The sequence below is a fragment of the Ruditapes philippinarum genome, unplaced genomic scaffold, assembly GCF_026571515.1.
Source record: "Ruditapes philippinarum isolate M1 unplaced genomic scaffold, ASM2657151v2 ctg2656_1_1_1_1, whole genome shotgun sequence".
NCBI lineage: Eukaryota > Metazoa > Mollusca > Bivalvia > Venerida > Veneridae > Ruditapes > Ruditapes philippinarum.
Genome location: NW_026861372.1, coordinates 152,974 through 176,875, shown reverse-complemented (window position 1 = coordinate 176,875; position 23,902 = coordinate 152,974). Strand labels below are relative to the sequence as shown.

The 23,902-nt window shown below is 30.8% G+C and overlaps 1 protein-coding gene across 1 annotated transcript in view; it reads right to left on the bottom strand.

Moving 5' to 3' along the window:
• Positions 1–23,902, bottom strand: part of LOC132715422 (neurogenic locus notch homolog protein 1-like) — a gene marked incomplete at its 3' end in the record, with an annotated part of 55,457 nt that overhangs the window by 30,774 nt on the left and 781 nt on the right. The window contains exons 3-28 of the mRNA XM_060698419.1: positions 23,009–23,191; positions 20,979–21,211; positions 20,524–20,836; positions 18,011–18,166; positions 16,694–16,868; positions 16,178–16,365; positions 15,426–15,677; positions 14,815–14,917; positions 14,173–14,271; positions 12,028–12,141; positions 11,610–11,723; positions 11,169–11,282; positions 10,550–10,663; positions 9,761–9,874; positions 9,350–9,463; positions 8,791–8,904; positions 8,164–8,277; positions 7,705–7,818; positions 7,203–7,316; positions 6,001–6,114; positions 5,514–5,627; positions 4,897–5,010; positions 3,655–3,768; positions 3,292–3,405; positions 2,667–2,780; positions 2,231–2,344 (exon numbers count right to left, since the gene is read on the bottom strand). Of these exons, the coding sequence (XP_060554402.1) occupies positions 2,231–2,344; positions 2,667–2,780; positions 3,292–3,405; positions 3,655–3,768; positions 4,897–5,010; positions 5,514–5,627; positions 6,001–6,114; positions 7,203–7,316; positions 7,705–7,818; positions 8,164–8,277; positions 8,791–8,904; positions 9,350–9,463; positions 9,761–9,874; positions 10,550–10,663; positions 11,169–11,282; positions 11,610–11,723; positions 12,028–12,141; positions 14,173–14,271; positions 14,815–14,917; positions 15,426–15,677; positions 16,178–16,365; positions 16,694–16,868; positions 18,011–18,166; positions 20,524–20,836; positions 20,979–21,211; positions 23,009–23,191 (3,640 nt within the window). The remainder of the gene's footprint in view (positions 1–2,230; positions 2,345–2,666; positions 2,781–3,291; positions 3,406–3,654; positions 3,769–4,896; positions 5,011–5,513; positions 5,628–6,000; positions 6,115–7,202; positions 7,317–7,704; positions 7,819–8,163; positions 8,278–8,790; positions 8,905–9,349; positions 9,464–9,760; positions 9,875–10,549; positions 10,664–11,168; positions 11,283–11,609; positions 11,724–12,027; positions 12,142–14,172; positions 14,272–14,814; positions 14,918–15,425; positions 15,678–16,177; positions 16,366–16,693; positions 16,869–18,010; positions 18,167–20,523; positions 20,837–20,978; positions 21,212–23,008; positions 23,192–23,902) is intronic.

Genomic DNA, 23,902 nt, shown 5'->3' with positions numbered 1-23,902 from the left:
TGACATAGCCGAATATATTAAACAAATATATATTAGAACAAGTATTTACTTGTTTTCATGAGATGTCCGTGGCCACGGGATAATAACAATTTATCCCGCATATCACATCTGCATTTCAAAAAGTTATTAAACGTATCTACTTTATCGATATAATTTAATAGAACATAGATTCTTTATGGCCAATTGAATTATGAATAAATCGGGATCGGTATCTTTTGCCGATGCTGAGAGCTATATACGGTATATCCATGACCTCTCTAAAATATGATAAACAAAATCAACAAGGAAAAGCGGCGTTCAATGAACGCAACCCACATATGATCCAGCAACAAGAACCAGTGACAAGGAGACCAGGCGGACCCCAAACAAAAACAGGACAGGGCACAAGACAGCACGGACATGCTAATCACTAAATGATAAATAATCTGTAACTGACTAGGAATCCAAAGAAAACAAATAAATGATTGAATAGTAGGCCCACAAAGTCAAAGGGCACAGGGAATGGGACAGGAGACCACCGGATGGGGAGGGGTTAATCAAAGAAATTAAAACTAGGGGTAAAGGGGGAAGATACTTACCGTAGACGAGAAAACAACAAGGGACACAAGCAAAGGTGTCACCAAAACAGTATGAAACAACATAGACATACATCTTAGGAACACAGAGGGGCGCCGCCTTGGAAAGGTCAGCAGCATAATAATGACTGCTGGGGAGTTAAAACCGGTTAATGGTGCACCAAACCTCGCTCTTAACCCCACCATGTTCCTATAAACGAGACAGTGTAAATAAAATGAATCCCCGCCAAGTGAAATTCTAACAGTTGTTATGGTTACAAAAGGTTAAATAAGTAAAACACCAAAATGATCATGTAGAAACATATAAAAGTAAACCCCATGACCATAACAAAAGTACTCAATGTCCTAAAGGAAGACAGAGCAACAAGAAAATCACCTACAAGGGCCCGACGAAGCACGGCATAAGACGAACATTAAGACAATTCAGTCCCAAAGGCCTTTAAGAACTATCCATCATAGAGTCTCCCACTTGTTCCGTCAGATGTAATCAAAAGAGGAAAGCGTAGCGTCCAACTGTAAAAGGGTTGAACACTAAACATGCAGTATGTCTTAAAATAGTTGGGTCATAACCTCTTTTAATAAAACGTTTAATGATTTTAGTAAAAACAGCAGAAAAAGTACCATGACCCAAAATCTTACGAAGTTTGTAAATCACATAGCCATAAAAATCAGGCTGGCTAATCCCTTGTTGGAGTTTTTAAACCACTACTGAATTAGAAATTAAATCGAAGTTACTATTGTAAAATTGAGTAAAATATTTCCGTAATTTATGATAGCGGTAACCCTGTTTTAGAAGCTTGCTGGTAATAAAAATATTCCGCTCGTTGAAATCCTTTACGTTGCTACAAGCTCTATCGAATCTAATAAACTGAGAAACATATATGGGGGTTGCGTTCATTGAACGCCGCCTTTCCTTGTTGATCTTGTTTATCATATTATATACCCGTAAGATGTTGCATGGGGTACGTCTCCATCTAAATGTGGATATTTAACTATACAAAAGTCAAAATCATCTCTTTAATCATAGATTTTCGTGTGAATAGAATTGTTGTTGATTGTAATGTGAAGATCCAAAAATGATGTACTTAAATTTCAAGAGTTCGTTTAATTAAGTTGTAGTTCATACGGATAAATGTCAGACACCATTTGATCAAAATAAGAATTATCTAAATCAAAAATATCATCAAGGTATTTGGAAGTATTATTAAATGCGACTATAACATCTTGTTGTTTATCTTCAGAGAGACTCAACATAAAGTCTCTTTCATAGCAATACAATAACAAATCGGCGACCAGGGGTGCACAATTAGTACCCATAAGAATTCCTCTGATCTGTTTAAATAGGGTATTACCAACCCTGACATAAATGTTGTCTAAATGAAAAGAGAGTGCTCTACAAACTTCGTCACAGGTCCACATAGTATAATGTTTAACAATACCGTTAGTAAAAAAAGCTTTGTTAGAATAACATGCTAGAAAGGAAACTATTTCCGGTGAAAAGGTTTTCTGAATAAGTTAAAATTCATCATTGATTAATTTATGTGCCAAACTTGTATAAAGTGTAGAAAAATCGTATGTACTGACAGTTGAAGCTTGAAAGTTCTTAATTTTGAATTTAAACCTCTAAACCTGAGTTAGTTTTCTTAATTTCTCACCATTATCACAGTCCGTCCCATCGTATCCAGACACACATGTGCATTTGTAACCATTAACAAGATCAGTACATGGAGCACCATTTTTGCATGGGTTGCTCAAACATTCATCAATATCTGTAAAAAAAGATAAAAACGTTTTTTATATCTGTCGAATGGTCAAATTGTGGAACAAGTTCATGAAGTTTTTGAAAGAAGTAGAAATTTCCTCTTCAGCTTTTGTAAGTTAAAGGTTCCATTGGAGTAAGAAAATACAATACTCAATATACTTTATACATGTATAAACTGGTACTATAGTAAATATTTGTTTATCAGAAATTAAGAATATTAATAATGCTTGATCTCAGATCAATAAGTATTTATCCAAAATAGAAATTAACCATCAAACATACTATGAAAATGACATATTTCTCTTTATTCTGAATGAATGATATCTTACTATTGTCACAATTTATTCCGTCGTATCCAGCAGCACATGTACATTCGTATTTGTTTACAAGATCCTTACAGGTACCACCGTTATTGCAAGGGTCAGGAGCGCATTCATTAATATCTATTGGGTAACATGATAAATCAAAGAGTTCATTACTTTTTTACGGCATTTTATTTATGTTTGAGAATGAAACGTCATGATTTGAAGTTAGTGTCTATAAAACACGGAGTTGGAAACCGCTTAACACATAATTTCTATTTCATTGTAAGAAACTGATTTATACGTTATCCTGATGAGCGTAAGACTGATTTCAATGTATAGACCCATTGATAACATCATGACAAAGCCGAATATATTAAACAGTTATGATATTAAACAGGTATTAATTTATTTTCATTAGATGTCCTTTACCACGCGTTGATAACAATTTATCCCGCATATCACATCTGTATATCAAAAAATAATTAAACTTACCTACTTAATTTATTTAATTTAATGGAATAGACTATAGCTTGTTATGGCCAATTGAATAAGGAATAAATCGTGATTGGTATCTTTTGCCGATGCTAAGAGCTATATACCGTATAACCATGATCTCTTTTAACCTGAGTAAGTTATCTTAATTTCTTACCATTATCACAGTCCGTCCCATCGTATCCAGACACACATGTACATTTGTAACCATTAACAAGATCAGTACATGTAGCACTATTTCTGCATGGGTTGCTCAAACATTCATCAATATCTGTGGGAAAAAAAACATTTCTGTATATGTCGAATGGTCAAATTGTGGAACAAGTTCATGAAGATATCGTTCTTACTTTTCAAATTCGTTCTTGCTAAACCGAAAAACGTGTACATAAGTACATGTATTTATTAATAAGACTTTTTACAATATACATATATAAAAAAAACAATATAAAACAAACGTATATGATTTATTGAACAATAAAATCTTAGTTCGCGTTACTTATAGGATTTTCTTATAACGTACTATTATCGCAGTTCACTCCATCATATCCAGACGCACATGTGCATTCGTATTTATTGACAAGATCTTTACAGGAAGCCCCATTTTTACAAGGGTCGCTGGAACATTCATTTATATCTAAACGGAACAAAAAATAACGAATTTGTAAAATCGGAAAGAAGGGATGTTTAATACGTGAGCAATGACCAGTTTTTGAAAGAATTTAAAATTGTCCACTTCAATCAACAGCTTTTGTAAGTTAAAGGTTCCATTGGAATAAGAAAATACAATACTCAATATACTTTATATATGTATAAACTGGTACTAAGTAAATGTTCGTTTAAGGTATTAGGACCCTAATGGGCACTATAAGGAACTAAAAAATTGACATCATAGGTCAGATGTATACCTTAAAGTACACCTGTATGCAAAATTTAAACAAAGTTTACCGTACGGAAATCAAGTTATGGCCACTTTTCTGAACTCAAGCTAGGATGTTATGAGGGCCCTTTTTAGAAATGAGGAACCTTTAAATAACCTGCAATAACTTTCTAATGAAAAATGTTTTCCCATTAATTTTTGGTAAGAAACAAATAGTACCATTCAGCTAACAATCCACAGAAGCAAAATTATGGTTTCTACTAATAATTTATGAAATCTGTATAAAAATGTTACCCTACCCCACCCATTTTTACCACGTGTCTGACCATTTTTCTACGTAGGGAGCCTAATTAAAATTTGTTTTTAAAATTTACCCAAATGAGTGCCTGTTTTCAAAGTTTCCCTAAATTTTTAAAAAAAGTATATTGGTTGATCTTGTAAAATATGAAATACTTTTACCGTCTAGTTTTGATTATATTACACTTTGAAAATATCAGGTACCATATTTATTACTAGATTTAGCATAATTTAGCCAATAAATACCTATATAAATTGAAAAATCAAAATTAAACACTTTTATCTTTCAAAATGGGACATGAGAGATACATAAATAATTTAAAAAGAAAAAAAGAAAGAAAAAAAGTTGACCCTTCTGGGGATTGAACCCATGGCCCTCATTTTCAATGTAGTTAACAGTAGTTCTAGCCTATTTGAATACTCTTCAATGCGGAGGTAATGCATTAGGGTGATAATACCTTAAAGAAATTAGGAATATTCATAATGCCTGATCTCAGATCAATAAGTATTAATCCAATATTAAAAACAACTAGAAACATACTATAAAAATGGCGCATTTTTCTTTATTCTGAATGAATAATATCTTACTATTGTCACAGTTTGTTCCATCGTATCCAGCAGCACATGTACATTCGTATCTATTTACAAGATCCTTACAGGTACCACCGTTCTTGCAAGGGTCAGGATCGCATTCATCAATATCTATTGGGAAACATGATAAATCAAAGAAGTTTTTTATGGCATTTTATTTATGTTTGAGAATGAAAAGTCATGATTTGAAGTTAGTGTCTATAAAAGCACGGAGTTGGAATCCGCTTAACACATAATTTCTATTTCATTGTAAGAAACTGATTTATACGTTATCCTGATGAGCGTAAGACTGATTTCAATGTATAGACCAATTGATTACATCATAACAAAGCTGAATATATTCAACAGTTATGATATTAAACAGGTATTAATTTATTTTCATGAGATGTCCTTGACCACGCGATGATAATTTATCCCGCATATCACATCTGTATGTCAAAAAATAATTAAACTTACCTTCTTAATTCAATTTAATTTAATGGAATAGAATATAGCTTGTTATGTCCAATGGAATAAGGAATAAATCGTGATCGGTATCTTTTGCCGTTGCTGAGAGCTATATAACGTATAACCATGATCTCTCTAAAAATGAGTTAGTTATATTAATTTCTCACCATTATCACAGTCCGTCCCATCGTATCCAGACACACATATGCATTTGTAACCATTGACAAGATCAGTACATGTGGCACCATTATTGCATGGGTTGCTTAAACATTCATCAATATCTGTGAACAAAAAAGGTTAAAACGTTTTTGTATCTGTCAAATGGACAAATTGTGGAACAAGTTCATAAAGACATTGTTCTAACTTTTCAAATTCGATCTTGCTAAACCGAAAAATATGTACATAAGTATATGTATTTATTGATAAGATTGTTTACAATATTCCTTTATAAGGAAGCCATATAAAACAAACGTATATGATTTATTAAACAATAAACTCTTTATTTGCTTTACTTATTAAATTTTCATATCACGTACTATTATCGCAGTTCTCTCTATAGTTCATAAAGACACTGTTCTTACTTTTCACATTCGATCTTGCTAAACCGAAAAAAAAAGTACTTTACTTTACTTATTAAATTTTCATATCACGTACTATTATCGCAGTTCTTTCCATTATATCCAGCCGCACATGTGCATTCGTATTTATTGACAAGATCTTTACAGGAAGCACCATTTTTACAAGGGTCGCTGGAACATTCATTTATATCTAAACGGAACAAAAAAAGAACGAATTTTGTAAAATCGGAAAGAAGGGATGTTTAATACGTGAGCAACGACCGGTTTTTGAAAGAACTAAAAATTGTCCTATTCAATCAACAGCTTTTGTAAGTTAAAGATTCCATTGGAGTAAGAAAATACAATACTCAATATACTTTATACATGTATAAACTGGTACTATAGTAAATGTTTGTTTAACAGAAATTAGGAATGTTAATAATGCTTGATTTCATATCAATAAGTATTAATCCAATATTTAAATCAACCATGAAACATACTATATAACTTATTCATTATCTCTCATGTACAGACTCAATCAAACCGAGTCTGCTATTTTCATGTTATTTTGTTGTGATTAATGCTTCAGAGGTACAAATTTGCTTCCAGGATTTTCAAAGAAAATGTCTCTTATTTGCAAACCTCATACATTTAAGAGATTTACCATATCAATTTTTGATAATATTGATAGTGATAACAATTACTGTTCTCGCAATTCATTCTTGTTCAACCAAGAAATATGTAAATAAGTACATGTATTTATTAATAAGAGCTTTACAATATTGAATTATACGGAAGCGACACAATAGAAACGTTTATGATTTATTGAATAATAAATCTTTGTTCCTTTAATATAGGATTTTCTTATTATGTACTATTATAGCAGTTCGCTCCATCATGTCCAGACGCACATGTGCATTCGTTACAAGATTCTTACAAGAAGCACCATTTTTACAAGGGTCGCTGAAATATTTATTTATATCTAAACGGTACCAAACGAAGACCGAATTTTGTAAAATCGTAAAATAGGTGATAAATTATCAGTTTTGCAAGTAATAAAGATTGTCCACTTAAATAAAAAAAAACTTTTGTATGTTAAAGGTTGCAAGAAAATGCAATACTTGATATACTTTGTACATTTATATAGTGGTAATATCGTACGTTTCTGTTTAATAGAAATAAGGAAATCATTGATGCTTGATTTCAGATGAATAAGTATTAATCCAATATTAAAATTAACCATCATTCATATTATGAATATGACGTATTATTTTTTATTCTGAATGAATGATATATTACTATTGTCACAATTTGTTCCATCGTATCCAGCAGCACATGTACATTCGTATTTGTTTACAAGATCCTTGCAGGTACCACCATTTTTGCAAGGGTCAGGATCGCATTCATTAATATCTATTGGGAAACATGATGAATCAAAGAATGCATTACTTTTTATGGCGTTTTCTTTCTATTTGAGAATGAAACGTCATGATTTGATGTTAACATTTGTACAATCAGCGCAATTTGAAAGTTTTTTTTTCAAAGTAAATGACTTTTTTTGTGCAAACGTCATACATTTTAGAGATTAAACATATAAATTGTTGATAATATTGGATGTGATAGCAATTAATGATGTCGCAATTCATTCTTGTTAAACCAAAAAATTGTACATAAGTTCATCTACTTATTCATAAGATCTTTACAATATTCAATTGTAAGGAAGCGATATAAAACAAACGTTTATGATTTATTGAATAATAAATCTTTGTTCTCTTTATTCAAAGGATTTTTAATAACGTACTATTATCGCAGTTCATTCCATCATATCCAGCCGCACATGTACATTCGTATCCATTGGCAAGATCCTTACACGAAGCACCATTTTTACAAGGGTCGCTGGAACATTCATTTATATCTAAACGGAACAAAAAAGAACGAATTTTGTAAAATCTGAATGAAAGGGATGTTTAAAACGTGATATATGTTCAGTTTTTGAAAGAAGTAAAATTTATCGAATTGAATAAACAGCTTTTGTAAGAAAAGGTTCCATTGTGATAATAGAATACAATACTAGGTATATTTTGTACATGTATAAACTTGTTATATAGTAAATTTTTGTTTAAGCGGAATTAGGAATATCAGTCATGCTTGATTTCAGATTAATAAGTATTTATCCAATATAAAAATCAACCATCAATCATACAATGAAAATGACGTATTTTCCTTTTTTTCTAAATGAAAGAGATCTTAGATATCTTACTATTGTCACAATTTGTTCCATCGTATCCAGCAGCACATGTACATTCGTATTTGTTTACAAGATCCTTACAGGTACCACCGTTCTTGCAAGGGTCAGGAGCGCATTCGTTTATTTCTATGAAGCAATATAAAATGTAAAGGAATATAATACACATGTCCTAAACCTCTATAGTTCGGTCTCAATAAATAAGGTACGGAAATTATGAAACGTGCTGAGAGATGGGGTATTTCGCTACCTTAAAATTCTCATACTCACCCAGCACCAGCTTAAACAGTATTCATACCTTCACACAAAATGTATTGTAATGAAACTAAAGCTATAACTTATTTCTGGAATGAAGAATGAAGAAAATTCTGACTCATGTCAAGTTGATATGCAACTTTTCAGTTTACTGGCGGAACAAGATCTCAGGTTACTCACACTTTCACACAAAATGTATTGTAATGAAACTAAAAATAAGATGATTCTTCCATAGCAATATCAACCATAGGCAAACTTGTTGGCACATGATTAAACAGACATAAACACATCGAAATTGCTGTTGTTGCTTGTTGATTTGTGAATTGGTGCAATGCGATTTCTCTTTTCTAAAAACTTGCTCATCATATGCTCATTCTATATTCTTACCATTATCGCAATTTTTACCATCGTATCCAGCAACACATTCACATTCATATGCATTTACTACATCCTTACAGGTACCGCCATTTTGACATGGATCGGTTGAGCATTCGTTGATATCTGCCAATGACATGGTGGGATTCGTCATATGATGCAATAGATTAACTATTTAGTATTTAAGAATCGTAAAATCTTAACATAATTGCAATTAATGTATGACAATGTTACTTGAAAGTAGAGACAAATATTTAAAAGTGATAATAAGCTTGATAAGCTTGCTTTTTATGATAAAATGGTTTAACGTTCTTGTTAGTACGTATTTATTAATCTATTTCTATAACAACGAACATAGCAGTCATTGATTTCTTAAAGATAATAGTAATCTCTATCTATTTATATATAATTAACTAAATTTAGGTTAAAGGAATTTACAAAAGATGATGAACAATTCGATGATCGTTAAATTCTATGAATGAAACAGGATCAGATATTTAATTGTTTACGCCAATTAATTGAAAACTGATATAACTTATAATTCTAATAGTATTCAGAAATACATTCTCACCATTATGACACTCATTTCCGTCGTAACCCGGTACACATTCACATTCATATCCCAGAACAAGATCCGTACATGTAGCTCCATTTTTGCATGGGTTGTTTAAACAGTCATCGATATCTGTGAAAACATTTTGTTTTTTAAATTATGTAGAATCTTATATTGACATTTATATTTTAGAAATCATTATAAATTCATTTACAAAAAAAGAGAAAAAAAACAAAAAAAACAAAAAAAACGCACAAGTACTTCCTTAAGATACCAACGACGTATGCAAGTATTAAATAAAAAGCGTACATACGCCGTTAATAATCTTTTAATAATAATATTAATCATCGACTTCCGCGAAATTGCAAATAAACAATTGAAATTCAGTTTATAATTTAATAACTTAAAATCACTGAAACAATTTCTTACTATTATCACATGTTGTTCCGTCATATCCGGCAACACATGTACATTCATATCCATTGACAAGATCCTTACATGTGCCACCGTTCTTGCATGGGTCGGAAGAACATTCATCTATATCTACATATGAACACAAATGGTTACGAGATAAAATGAAATAAGTAAAATTCAGTACATTGAGTTTTATTAATTATCATGGATGGTGTATGTTATACGGACTACATACTTCATTAGCCTTTCTATAGCATACATACACAATAAATACTCACCTTTTTATCTAATTTTGTGATGATTATCAATAAACACTTTCACTTTTAGGGTTAGGGTCATACTATTTAAGATATAGGTTTATGAAAATGTTTATAAAAATGAAAAAAAAAAATGAAATCTAAATGAGTAATTAATGCATAGTTTGCTATCAGAGAAGATTCATCTATCTTCAGACTAATGTACGTTGGCACAAAGCCAACGTGTTACCTTCTTATTCATCTCCATGAATTTGAGATGCTATATCGTTGCCACGTCGCAAACGATGATTATGTCGCGTGAACAAGAATAAAATCCAAAGAAATAAATAAAGAAATGTATGTAATATTTTTATCGCGTTTGAAATTGATTAAAATGCTTATATGAGTACTTTAAAAGAAATAACCCATCCAAAGCAATGGCAACAATAGACGAAGATGATAGATATTTAAAGGCAAATCTGCTATTTTCATTGGTTGAATTTCGCATTTTTATCAAAAGGGTTTTCCCTATTAAAATCGTTTATCATTGCTTTCGCGGTACTCTTACCATTATCACAGTTACTGCCTTCGTATCCAGTAACACATTCACATTCATATGCATTAACTAGATCGTTACAGGTACCACCATTTTTACATGGATCGATGGAGCATTCGTTGATATCTGGAAATGGTATGATCATCATAAAATATGATGCAATAGATAAAGCATTCAACTTTGTTCATTAAGTTTATTACGAATAATATCAACGTTATGCGATTGTTTTTAATGTATTAGTACTTATAAGCAGAAATATCAAAATTAAAAGCTAAGAAATCTTTGAATATAAATTTATACCAATTTAGATGAGACAAAGTTTTGTCTGTTGCCATATAATAACCGAATAGATTTGATATCTGAGCATATTGGCATACCAGCATCCTATTTTTGAATAGGTCTTAACGCGTGAAAACATAAATAATCAAAGAAGTTGAAATGTTAAAATGAGCTTGTTGTAAAATACTTGAAAATATTTCAATGTTTGTTTTGAAACGAGAAAAAAAATCCACAAAACTTAAAAGGGCATGACCAATATTTTTTTAAACTAAAACACAAGCAAATCATTCGTAGGAACGCAACACTATAACATATTACCAATGTTCCTGATTTATCTAATAGGAGGTTTTACCTGTTTCGCATTTAGTTCCTTCATATCCATTCACGCAAGTACATTTATAACCATTTACTAAATCTGTACAACTTCCGCCATTTTGACAAGGGTTGTTTACACAGTCATTTATATCTTAAAATGCGAAGGAATCTTTACAGTAATTAACTTAATTCAGCTTTGACCAAATCTTTTGTCATTCACTTACAAATTTTATGTTTCTATTAATATATTTCTACTTACTCATACAACATAAAGAAAACATTCTTTATTTTTTATCTTAAAGTATAAAAAAGCTATAATAAAAGAGCCTCTAATAAAAAACGACTTATAACACTTTTAAAGACAAATCGTACTGTATCAACATCACATCATTTCTAATTTCACCAGGCATACAAAACCTTCTGAATAATATATTTTCAGAATTAAGTGTATCATCTATTACAAGTAAGTGTAATTTACCTATTTCACAGTTACTTCCCTCATAGCCATTAACACAATGACATGTCCGTGCATTTATCATATTCTCACACGTTCCTTCATTTTCACATGGGTTCTGTTCACAATTGTCTACAACTGGGATATCATTTTCGTATGAATAAACAACATAATACAAATAGCATAGGTGGTCAAGAATTCAAGTCTTAATTTTCGGAATTTAACAGATAAATTACAATGTATTTACAATATTAGTTTAATTATATCATACATATTATTTCTGAAAACGTTTCTGAATTTCAGGAAAAAAGTTAGAGAATACGTTTGACTACGTATACAAATCAGAATTTTTTTTTTATATTTTTATCTATATTAACGATAACATTAAAGATATTGAAACATTTAAGTAATTTAAAGACTTAAGATAATAAGAAAGAAGTACCAGCAGAACAATTGACTCCAAAATATCCAGCCAAGCATGTGCAGGTATATCCATTTACAAAGTCTGTGCAAGTACCTCCGTTGTTACATGGATTTGTCAAGCATTCATCTATATCTAAAATGAAAGATATTCTTTGAGTATAATATGGTTACAAGCATAGTGTTTTATATAAGATATTGTGTTGAAAAAAAAAACGCACTAATAACATTGAATAAAATTTAAATTAGCGTTTTAATTAAACCTTTATTATCGATAAATTAGCTTTGGCTTGAATGCTTATATTGTACAATACTTTGTAAAAATTTGAAACCTTTACAAAGAAATTAATTGTACCAACCTGTTTCACAGTGAGTACCATCAAAACCTGGTGAACACTTGCATGTATACATACTTATTCCGTCATTACATATCCCATTATTTTGACATGGGTTTGACGAGCATTCGTTAATATCTGAAATAGTTCATTTATATGTAAAATATCAAACATATGAATCGCTAAAGAGAGTCCAAAACGCAAACTTGAAAATGCTGCAGGCTCAGATTGATTGAGCCTGTTCATGGACGATTCAAGTGCAAACTACAGTCCACGTCCCCTATTAAGATATTTATTTGCATGAAATAGAAGAAAAATTTTTTTCGTTGTTTCATATCAAATTCAAATGGCTGGGAAAGGCTGCCAACACAAATTCTGATAATGTCAACTTCTTTAAATTGAAGTAAGAATTAAAATGATTCGTTTTGTCAAAAGTGCAAGCAGACAAAATATTGTAAATTTAATTAACTTAAGAAATAATACATCCCAAACTGTCATTTTATTTCTCAACAAAATCACTGTTTTGAGTTCAGATGCGAGGAATGATGCGCACCCGAACGACAGACTGTGATTTTAGCGATAAAATCACCGATTTAGTTATATTATTTCGATTCTAACACGACAGCAACAGAAAAATACTGCTGTACCTGATATTAAGCTAAATTGCGCTTGATTTGTTTCCTTACTTATTTACACAGCGTTGCATTTTTAGTGGTTACGTCACATATCTAATACTTACGTCACATGTCTAAATATAGAACGTCAACACTGATTTTATTTGATAATCACACCCACTTTCGGTCCTTCTATGTTCATTAGGGAAAAATGCGGGCCGTGTTAGAATAAATGATAATTAAATAGACAAAAATTAACTCAATCGCACTCGGGTTTTTTCCCAAAAAATTTTTTTTAACTTTATTTTTTTCTATATTTAAAAAAAAAGTATTAAAACAATTTTATTTCAGTGACAATAGTTTAGACAAATATTTTAAATTTTATATCAATTGTTTTAAAAAAAATTTTATTAAATAAAGTTTTAAAATGTATCAAAATTTTTTTTTGAAAAATTAAAAAAATGGTAAATTTAAAAAAATTAAAAAAGGTTTAACAAATTTTATTTTAATTTGTACCCAAATTTTCTGTTCAATTTTTAGGAAAATGTGCAAATTTTATTTAGGGTTGGGAAGGGAAAAGAAAAAAGAATAAGGGCTGTTTAGCAATGAATATATTTTAACTTACTAATTTTACCCGTTTTTTACCAATTAAAAACCGGGGGAAACGCAAGAAAAAGCGTAAGGGAAATTTTAAAAATGAAACTATTTTCAAGTTTCCCCTTTTATTTTTACATGGATTTGGGCTTAAAATTATCTATATCTGTAATTATTTTGAAAAAAAAAGAAACATAAAAGTAAAACTCCAAATAATCATTGCTTAAAACTTCTATTATATACAACTTGTGTTGTATAATATTTTTTTAAGTGTAGGGATACATTTGCCTATCAAAATAAGTATTCAAATGTAGGACATGCCTTTATATTCTTAAGTTATACATCTATAAAATTTGGTAGAAACTTCAATGCAAAATAGAAAATTGCATAGGTTTAACGAGTCTGCTCATGAGCGATAATATTACCCCATCCCGCCCCACAACAACTTGCTTCTTTTAAAATTTGTTATATATTCAGAACAATGATCTATTTAAGAGCAATTGCTGGAGGTACATTACGTCAACTTAAAAATCATAAAACACTAGAGAAACGGTTCGGTATTTTTCATTTATTTAATTGATTAATTGCTTTAGATTTAATGTCTTGAATAAGTATAAATGTTACCGATTTCACAATTCTTCCCGCCATATCCATCAACGCAAACGCAATTATAGCCGTTAGTGTCGTCAGTACAATAACCACCATTCTGGCATGGGTTATATACTGAAACATCATTGATGATAAATGGCGTACAGAGCTCGAGAAAAATATAAACATTGGACATTAAGGCGTGGGTAAACAATTGTCAAAGAAATGCATATTAATAAGGAAAACTATCATATTTATTTATTCTTATTAAAAGATAAATACTGTGAAAATAAATTGTTGTTTATTTTGAAAAAAATAAATCAAATGGAGGAAAGCTGTTCCTAAGAGTCCATAAACCGATGTAGTCATCGTGAATTTGCTAATTATATTAAAGATGACAAACAGGAAGACAACTGTGAAAAGAAATATAAAAATAAACGTGCTATACCTAAGGAGTATTACATAGAAGAGCTAAAATGACACAAAGCGATTAATTTAAGATTAATAACACATTAATATGATTACACCCCCTCAGTTTGATTGTACGGCAGTATCATTGCAGCGTAGGCAACATAATTTTACAATCAAAATGTGTAAATTGAAAAAGTAACTGTTCGCAATCTAACCATAAGTCTTAAATATAACACCATTTAACCATGCCTACTATGAAGAACGTACCTGTCCAATTATATTTATCCTTTATAGACTGACATGCTAAACAGCCAACAGGAGCCATCTCTTTTTCTGCTGCACAAAATCCATTGATGAAACAGAACCCAGTCTTAAATGGAATCAGTTTGTTCTCAAACATACATGATGTCACACATATTCATTATGTGCTATATGTGATTATTTGATACATATGAAATAAGTTATAAACAATTCTTCAAATTCTTCTGAAAGAAAACAGGTTTCTAATCTTTTTTATAAAATAAATCTTAATTGAATCGTACATATTTACAAGTGTTTACTTGAACGGGTCTTTTATGTAAAAAACCTAAGACATTATGCTTAAAAAAAGCATTTTTTTCTCAGTACAAATTTAGCAGTCACTATCACAGGCACAGGTAACCGGCTGAATAGTCAATCGTATTATAAAAGTGCAAGTATGAAAATTGAAATCTTTCTGAACTTGTTGTTATTGTAGATCAAAAGTGAGCAAGTTTTGATTCCAAGATATAAAACCATTGACATAATGATAAAAACTCCCTTGCTAGACAACATCAGTCCCATTCTTGAATAAGTCTTAATTTCGGGATAGTTTAAATTTGCTAGTTTGCATTTCTTACCTTTAAACTGAATGATGCGTTTTCGAAAGAAGTAAACTCTCCCTCTTGGCAAGTTGAGTCGAACACATAAACACTCACGTCATTTCCGTAGGTAATACCGTTATTGCTGATTGAAAAATCGTACTTCGTAACAAATACACCTTCGGTACCAATTATGTTGTCTTGAACACAGCACACCCCAGTATAAATATCTTCATATCCACCTGTGAATGACTTTGTGGATAATAGCTCTCTTCCACCAGTGACTGATATCTGTTTTGAATATAAGCCGTTTTATAGAAAAATAATATGTTATATCTTATTGAAGGTGAAATTTAATGTATGAGTGTTATAAAACATCAAACACAGATTTATTTTATTTTTTTAAATTTCACATGTTGGGTAAAGATGAAGAATACAGAACATATTTCGTAACATAAGGTGAATGAATACAATTTATAATAGATTATTAATAAATCTTTACAAATTTACAAAATGTGTCTTTATCAATTATTGTTGTCAAATATTTATCTTGTTTTCTGCTTTTAATCGTTGTTTTGTACATCATTTTGTTTTTATAAATATAAAAACAGGCTCATTACGAGAGCATTTTATTAAAGGTCGATTATTAGAAAGCTTAATTAAGAAAAGGACTTTGCATTATCGGTTTGATTTAAACTGTTAAAATAATAAATGAAATGAATGGAAAAAAAAACAAACATCAATAGCAATCAGTAACTCCAAAAGACAAAATACTGTACAATAATATGTACCTTGGAAATATTGGCCTGACATTTAAAACCTTCAAGAATATTTGAAGATCTGATATGGAAACATAAACATTCGTCACCATCAGCCAGATCACATTCTCCGCCACCTTCGATGTCGTCAATGGTTAAAGGATCTCTTTCATCTATGTCACATTCTGGTCCGTGGAAAAATCCAAAACAATCACACTCACCTGTAATAAATACTCCTTAAATTTATTCAACACATCGCAATTCAGTATACAACAGAAAACAATTATACTTCATATATTATATGAAGGTACATGCTAACCTTTTTAAATTTTTTTTCATTCGCTAAATGGTGTCATTTTTCCAGTACAACATATTTTTCCTGATTTGCAAGTCATTTCTAACGCTCAGAAGTACAAACTTGATATGATTTTACTTTATATTTAACACAAACTACTGCGTTTGTTCAATCGATAAAAAACTACACTCAAATATGAACTTTAAATAAAAGACCTGTTTTACAAAAGTATTACATTACTATAAAGATCTTACTTGTTTCTGTACAATCACCGTTGTTACTACAGTTTCCTGGACAGGTATTTTTATAAAATATAACAACTTTTTCAGAATTATTTGCAACGTATATTGGCTCAAGATCTATTATGTTCTTTACAATATTGTTAACAGATTCTACATGCGCTGTAGCCCATGACGTATCATTTCCATACTGAAAAAAGAAAGATTGATATTAAAAAATGAAAATTTTCTTTAATATATAAAGAATTATTTACACAGTATTTTTTTTGTACGCAAAATGATGACATAAACAAGCACCGCTACCTTCAACATGGCAAAACGTTATATATTCATTTTTGTGCTCGCTGTTTTTTCTAGATTATATTAAATTGAAATTAATAATTATTGACAAAACCTTTCGTAAATTTATTATTTATCTAATGTAAGATAAGAGTGATATTGAAATTTTGTAATACTGACAGTGCATATACAAATTTTCAAATTTATGTTTACAATATCAATCATAGCGATAGTTTATTGAAGGGGTTTATTGAAGGGGTTTTGATGCTGTCTGGTTTTCGCAGTCTTGTTAGAGTCGTAAAACTCTATCCAAATTGAAGAGATCAAATCATAGAATCAGAAACGTACAAAATCATATTTGTGTGTGAATATCAATCTTTTTAAAGCTGTATTAAGTTGTATTTCCTTAAAAAATGTTCATATCAACTCCCGTTCATATTTTGGTGCACAGACAACCAAAATGAGTTTTATAAGCCTAAAATAAAATTGAAGATAAAAAACATTCTGCAACCTCATTGTGGCATAAGCGGAAGTACAATATCTATTTGCATGAGAAACTCCGCCTTTGGGCCATCCGTACATCAATAGAAAATCAACAAACATTTTTAATCTACCGATATATTTCTGCATTATATTACAAATGTTTTCATACAAATACGATTTTTTATGAGATGATAACTTTTTTGTTAAGACCATAAAACTAAAACGGTAAAAGTTTGTTTACAGAAGAATATATCATATTTGCTGTGATCCACATGGCTCTTCATTTGCATGTTAAAACTCATATACGAACTTTACAGTTACCCTGGGTTTTTTTATTTTAAAACCATAAGTTATGAACAATTTTCAATGAAATTTACAACAATGCTGTTAAAACTGTTGACGAAACATAGAATGCTTGGTTTTTAAGCATATAGCAAAATATGTTTACAAAATTTATTTTATGCAGCTTTAAATATGAGGACAACTATTTAAATGGTCTTTGTTGATCACAATTGCGACAATTATTTAAAAAAGTCGTCTTTTAATATTAGTATGACATAGTTCCCTTACCACTACATCAAATGTACATTGTCTTATAACTTCGTTCGGATCTTCATTGCCGCCGACTTCTGAATATTCTTGCACTGCCAGACTACCGGAGATTTTGTCTTTACACAACGCCTCAGCGTCTGCTTCTGTAATTAAGTTATTGTTGACGTCTTCGCGCTGGTCAAATGACAAGAGAAATCATCATTTCATTGTTATAGCATAATGGAAAGAAAAATAACATATAGTATCAAACAATGGAGCTGACTTTCAGTCGCTGGAAGGTGTTCAAGTTGGATTGTTTATTAAAAGACCATTATCAGAGATGTATTACTGGTACTGGAACTGCAGTACGTATCGCAATCACATGAAATTTTGCTTAAGCTGGTACTGATAATTGTCCATAAAATGTGCAGTACCAAGTCGGTAGTTTGGTTTTCATAAAACATTAAAAGAAATGCATTTGACTCTTATCTCATATATTATTCAATTAATTCATGATCAAACTTTAAATTTTATGATTATATTATTCAAGAAAACCATTTTATGGAATGGCACTACATGAAGATGTAGCTTTTAGATGATAACATAATTTGGATTATGGTAACATTTTGTTTGTGTATTCTGTAAAACGTAAGGGACTGGTTTTTGTTGTTATGATGAAGATGCGAAGGTTTTATAGGAAAGAATGATGAAAAAATTTATTATTGTCAATGAAGGTGTGAATAGAAAAAACGCTTTTCTTATTGATGTTAAATTTTAGATGAAAATTAAATGTATTGCATCAAACTAAATATTCAACCAATAGATTTAAATTTAACAGTCATACAATATTTGCATTTAAATAGCTTAGACATGAATTGGTGAATTGGTACTTTTGTAAATATTGCTTGTAAAAATAGTGCATTTTTTTACATTATATTTTCATTGCCATCCAGACCAGAAAAACCTTAACACCTCTTGCAAATTGCTTAACGTACTATTTACAAAGATTTATACATCTCTGAGATACTGTTTTTACAGTGTAATTTCCTAAAAAACTTTATAAATGCTTTTGTATTTTAGGTTTTTGAAAGAATGAACAGGATTTTTTTAAAAAGTAACTGAACTCCACAGTATTTAAAAAATTGATCACATAAGCTAACCGTTATCTTATTATAATTGTATGCACCTTTAGCATGGATAAAAGACTGGCAAGTTCTATGTATGCATTTGACAAATTCAAAAATTATTATTTGCACAAGATTATACTTATTTGTTTCATCATCATTTTGCAGGTTGTCAGTGGTATGTTGTTCTTAATGGTGAACTGAACAATTTTGAAGTGGTTAAAGTCTGACTGAGGTGATCATCCTAAACACATCATTACACGTACTGATACAAAAATATTTCTAAAATTGTTGAATACTAGGCGTATCAACAAAAATGTATTTTTCAAGGATTGTATAGGTATTTATGTATGGCACTGCATAAGAAAATAATTTATTTTGTTGGTTTAAGAACATTTAAAGGAGGGTTTTGTCTGCTTTGACGGAACTTTTAAGGGTGTTTTTTTTTTGTCCGCCAAGGAACATTTTAGGGTGTCTTTGTCCTCAAAGAAACATATTAGGATTTTTTCCCGCCAAAAAAATTTAAAATTGAGTTTTGTCCTCCAAGGAAGATTAAAGGGTGTTTTTTGTCCACAAAGGAGCATTTAAGGGTGTTTTGTGTCCGCTAAGGAACATATTAGGGAAGGGTTTTTTTTTCGCCAAGAAACATTGAAGCAAGGGTGGGTATTTGTCTGCTTTTGACATTTAAGGATGGATTCTTTATTTCTCTATATTTTTTGTCCTAAAATCTTATTGTTTGTTTGCCTATGTAAACATTACATCGTGGGGTGTTGTCCAGTGAGGTTTTGTCTTTCTCACTTAAAATTCTATATGCTTAGCTTAAAAATATAATTTGCTTGAATATTTTGTGCATTCTTTTAATTGAATATTTTTGCAAATGTTTATTTCCAGCATTACTTATGTTGTAACATATAATTTAAAAACTATCATAATGTCATATGTATTTTGCTGTTTGACTTTATGTAAAATAGGTTGAAACTATGAAAGTGCTGGCACTGGTACATAATTACTTCTAAAACAAAAGTACTGGTACTACAGTAGTAAACAAAAATCTAGTACTGGTACTGAGACTGATACTGAGTAAGTTTGCAAGTATTTGTGCTGGTACTTAAGTACTATTACCCTAGTACTGATGCATGTTTGACTATTAATAAATCCTTATTAGAAATTCGTAACATTGTTATGGTTTGTGGTTATACGGGGAGAAAAAGGACAGAGTAAAGATCTTTGAAACAGTAGAAACATTTTTATGTTATAATGATAAACGGACGGACGAACGAATGAAATAATGAATTGAATATTAAATTTTTCGGAATAAGGTGTTATTACTATTTGAAATGTAAAAATTAGAATTGTGCAAAGTGCTGAACGGATTAAATATATACTAGTATGCATATTCATCAGAGAAAACAACATGAATGCTATTACCTTAGTCCTAAGTTTTATGTCTAGTGTGTTATGTTCTGATGAAGCCATTAATTGAAGTAACCTGTCGAGTTCTTTTTCATCTTTATAACTACCATCTGCGCTTCTCTTTCGTCTGCTTGGTACGTTACATTTTGCACTAGTTATTGATCTACTCATCGTACAATTCAAATACTGGGTCGGATAGCATGTTGCTTCTGCTACCTCATCATGACTTTCGCATATACAAAACATCCCATTTATATCACCCCAACTACTTAACGCTCTGTTACCTGTTAGAAATAAGTTGAGTGGTTTTGTGTCCGCTAAAGTCAAACTGGAAAACAGAATAATAATACTAATACAATTAAAAATATGGAATTAAAGCAGATTGCAGAACAAAAATTAGAGGTAATTATTAAGTGTCATGTTTTGTTTGTATGCCTTGTAGTTTTAAACGCTCAAAAGTGTGTTTTTACCTCCAGCTTTCTGTAAAGTCTGCAAAATGACTGTTTCGATTGACGTTATTTATTTCTGAAATAGTCCCGTCTTTATGCCGAAAATCATTGGCAGGATTATTGTCAAATTGACCACACAATCCTTCAATGTTATACAAATCTTTAGGTGCCATTATTATGTCTATGTTCATTGTTCCTTCGTAATATCCGTTGAACAGCGTTATTGTTACTTTCGTGCCAATGGGTGTGAATACCTAATATTGTCAAAGAAAAATAATAAAATAAAATAAAAACAAAAACTATTAACAAATAAAGAAACACACCCTACAACTTTTTTTAACATGCCAAGTTATTTTGTCAATATACACAAAACAATGACAAAAAGACGAAAGAAAAAACGGTGTTACACTGCCAATTAACAATAGTTACGGACTACATGTATGTGTCCCTTTCTCGCTCCAATAATATGAATAAACAAATCCTTTTAAGGAAACAATAATAACACATTTTATGTATTTTGTCGATAATAATATCAACTGTGCAAGTGACTTAGTCCACTTGTGGAGTGTAAGAACATTAAAAAGAAAGTACTTAGTACAATCCAGTCGTTTGCATGTGTGTTAGACCCTTCCTTTATTTTTGCATTCAAAGCTTAAAGGTTACATTGTATAAGTCATGACGGTCTTATCTACTTCTTACTTTCCGGCTTTACTGTGGTAATTGCGTGTAAATGAGGATCTGCTCTTTACCTGTATTGTCTAAAACGATAACATTAAAAATCAAAGCACAGAAGGTGCTGAATTTGTTTGGGTCTCAGAATGTCAGAAAGGTGAAGGTTGTGAGATTATAAACCAATTTGTTTTTGTATAGTGCCACAAATGCTTTCCAGCGTTTTAATTGTAGTAAATTGGCTATAAGATTAACAATTTGTAAAAGAAAATGAGTTGCCTTAACTAGAATTTGAACTCTAGACATCTCGCTTCCTAAGCGAGTGCGCAAACCCCTCGGCCACGGTGAATGTATATGTTAACGGCCTGAACAAAACCATATTATTCTAAATTAGGGTTTGTAACGACGCTAACTGTTGTTTAACACAGATGTAAATAATCATGGAGCTTACATTAAGCATGTATATCTATAAAGAATAAAACAATATTAGAAATCTTCAACCATTTGGGAATTATTTTACTTGAAAATTAATGCGCCTGTCATTTGACCATCTTTACGCAGTGATCTCCCCTGAATGTTTCGGCGTTAGTGTACATCTAATGGGAAGTAGCCGCTTCAAATAAGCGGACTACTTTCGGCAATTGCAATTAACAGCATTAGAGTCTGAAATTTTGCTACCATTATTTGTTTGGTCTGACGACCAAAACAAATAAAAATTGCAGCCTTGGTTTTGTTGCATTAAGTCAGAATTAAATCATACAGTTAAAGAACGTAGGCCATAAAAATGCCATTCAGGCGATGTAACTAGTAAATGATTTTTATGTGTGTGTAGACAGATCCGAAACTCAGAGATATTTTTCTGCAAATTTTGTTGATGATATATATTAAACACAAAGCAGTTTACTACGTTACTGCCCAAAAAGCTCGGGTAAAATTTGCGTTATTTTCTAGCTTAATTGTTGTTAAAGGAATCGTTATATTGCATTTATCATTTAAGTTATTTAATAGTGATTTTGTGTGGAAATTTAGTGACATTTATTTAAAAACCAAGTTGTCTGTTGAACCTCATTGAAGTTCCTTTCCAGTTAAACATTTTATTTGATGAAGCTTTGACAGTTTTCTATACGTTAACTATAATGTTCAGTGATAAGCATAAATGTTCGAACAATTTAAAAAACAAACAAAATAATTAAATTCACAAATACGACATGATTCAAGTTCTCCTGGCGTATATTGCTTTTTCAGGTCAGTGGATGCAGTTAAAACAGCTACATCCTGCATTTGCTTACAAATGTTGGATGAATTTAGCATTTGCAAATTTGTTCACATATCGTGGCATTAAACTTGCTAACTAATCGTTCACTTTTTGACAACATACTTACATCGTACTTGTAATCATGTCTTTTTACAACTTGTAAAATCCCTCCATCTTCGCATTTTGTAAAACCGAGATAGTTGACACTACCACATCTATTTATCATGAAAACATCTTTACCCGCTCGAATTGCAATACCACATGCGCAAGTTGCCCATCCACTGTTACAGCTTTTAGTTTGTTGTTGAACCTGTCAGTACGAATTTAAAGCTACATTAAATCTGAAATATTATGTAAATATCTCTCCTGTGAGATTAAAAATATACAGATCCAATTTGATTGAGTCTTTGTGTTAATGATAATCGAAAGTACAACATTTCTCATAATTCAAGTTATCGCATGGTGCGGCGATTTTTCTTTGATGTTCCTCACCTGTTACACGCCCGTAACATGATTTACATATAATGTTAGCACAGTGCTATATCTAACGCACACTTTTTATATAGTAGCAACACCCGCAATATCATCCATTTCAAATCCCAAGAACAGTAATCGTTTTCATTGAAATAAATTACAAATGACATCTTTTGGCATGTCATTGAAAAATGCTGATCAAATGGCGGTTAGTGTAATACTTGCGCGTCACAATTATTTACAGCAATGTTTTATGTGAAATATGGTCATCTTACCAGTCGGAAACACATACCATGCTTTTAATTGGCCCTTACGCTATGGTGTTAACAATAAGAAAAAACAAAAATCGGCCAGTGACATGTACCATAAACAGTAACCGAGGTTCCGAGTGAGGGCTTTTATTTATTAAGGTAAGCAAAATATAAATTGAAATTAAAAAATTATAAAGAAAATTTTAATATGTCGAACTCGACGGCTATATAGAAATATCATGGTCTGGGACTGTATCTCGGTTTTTCCCTACAGAGAATGTCCTCGATCATTTTCT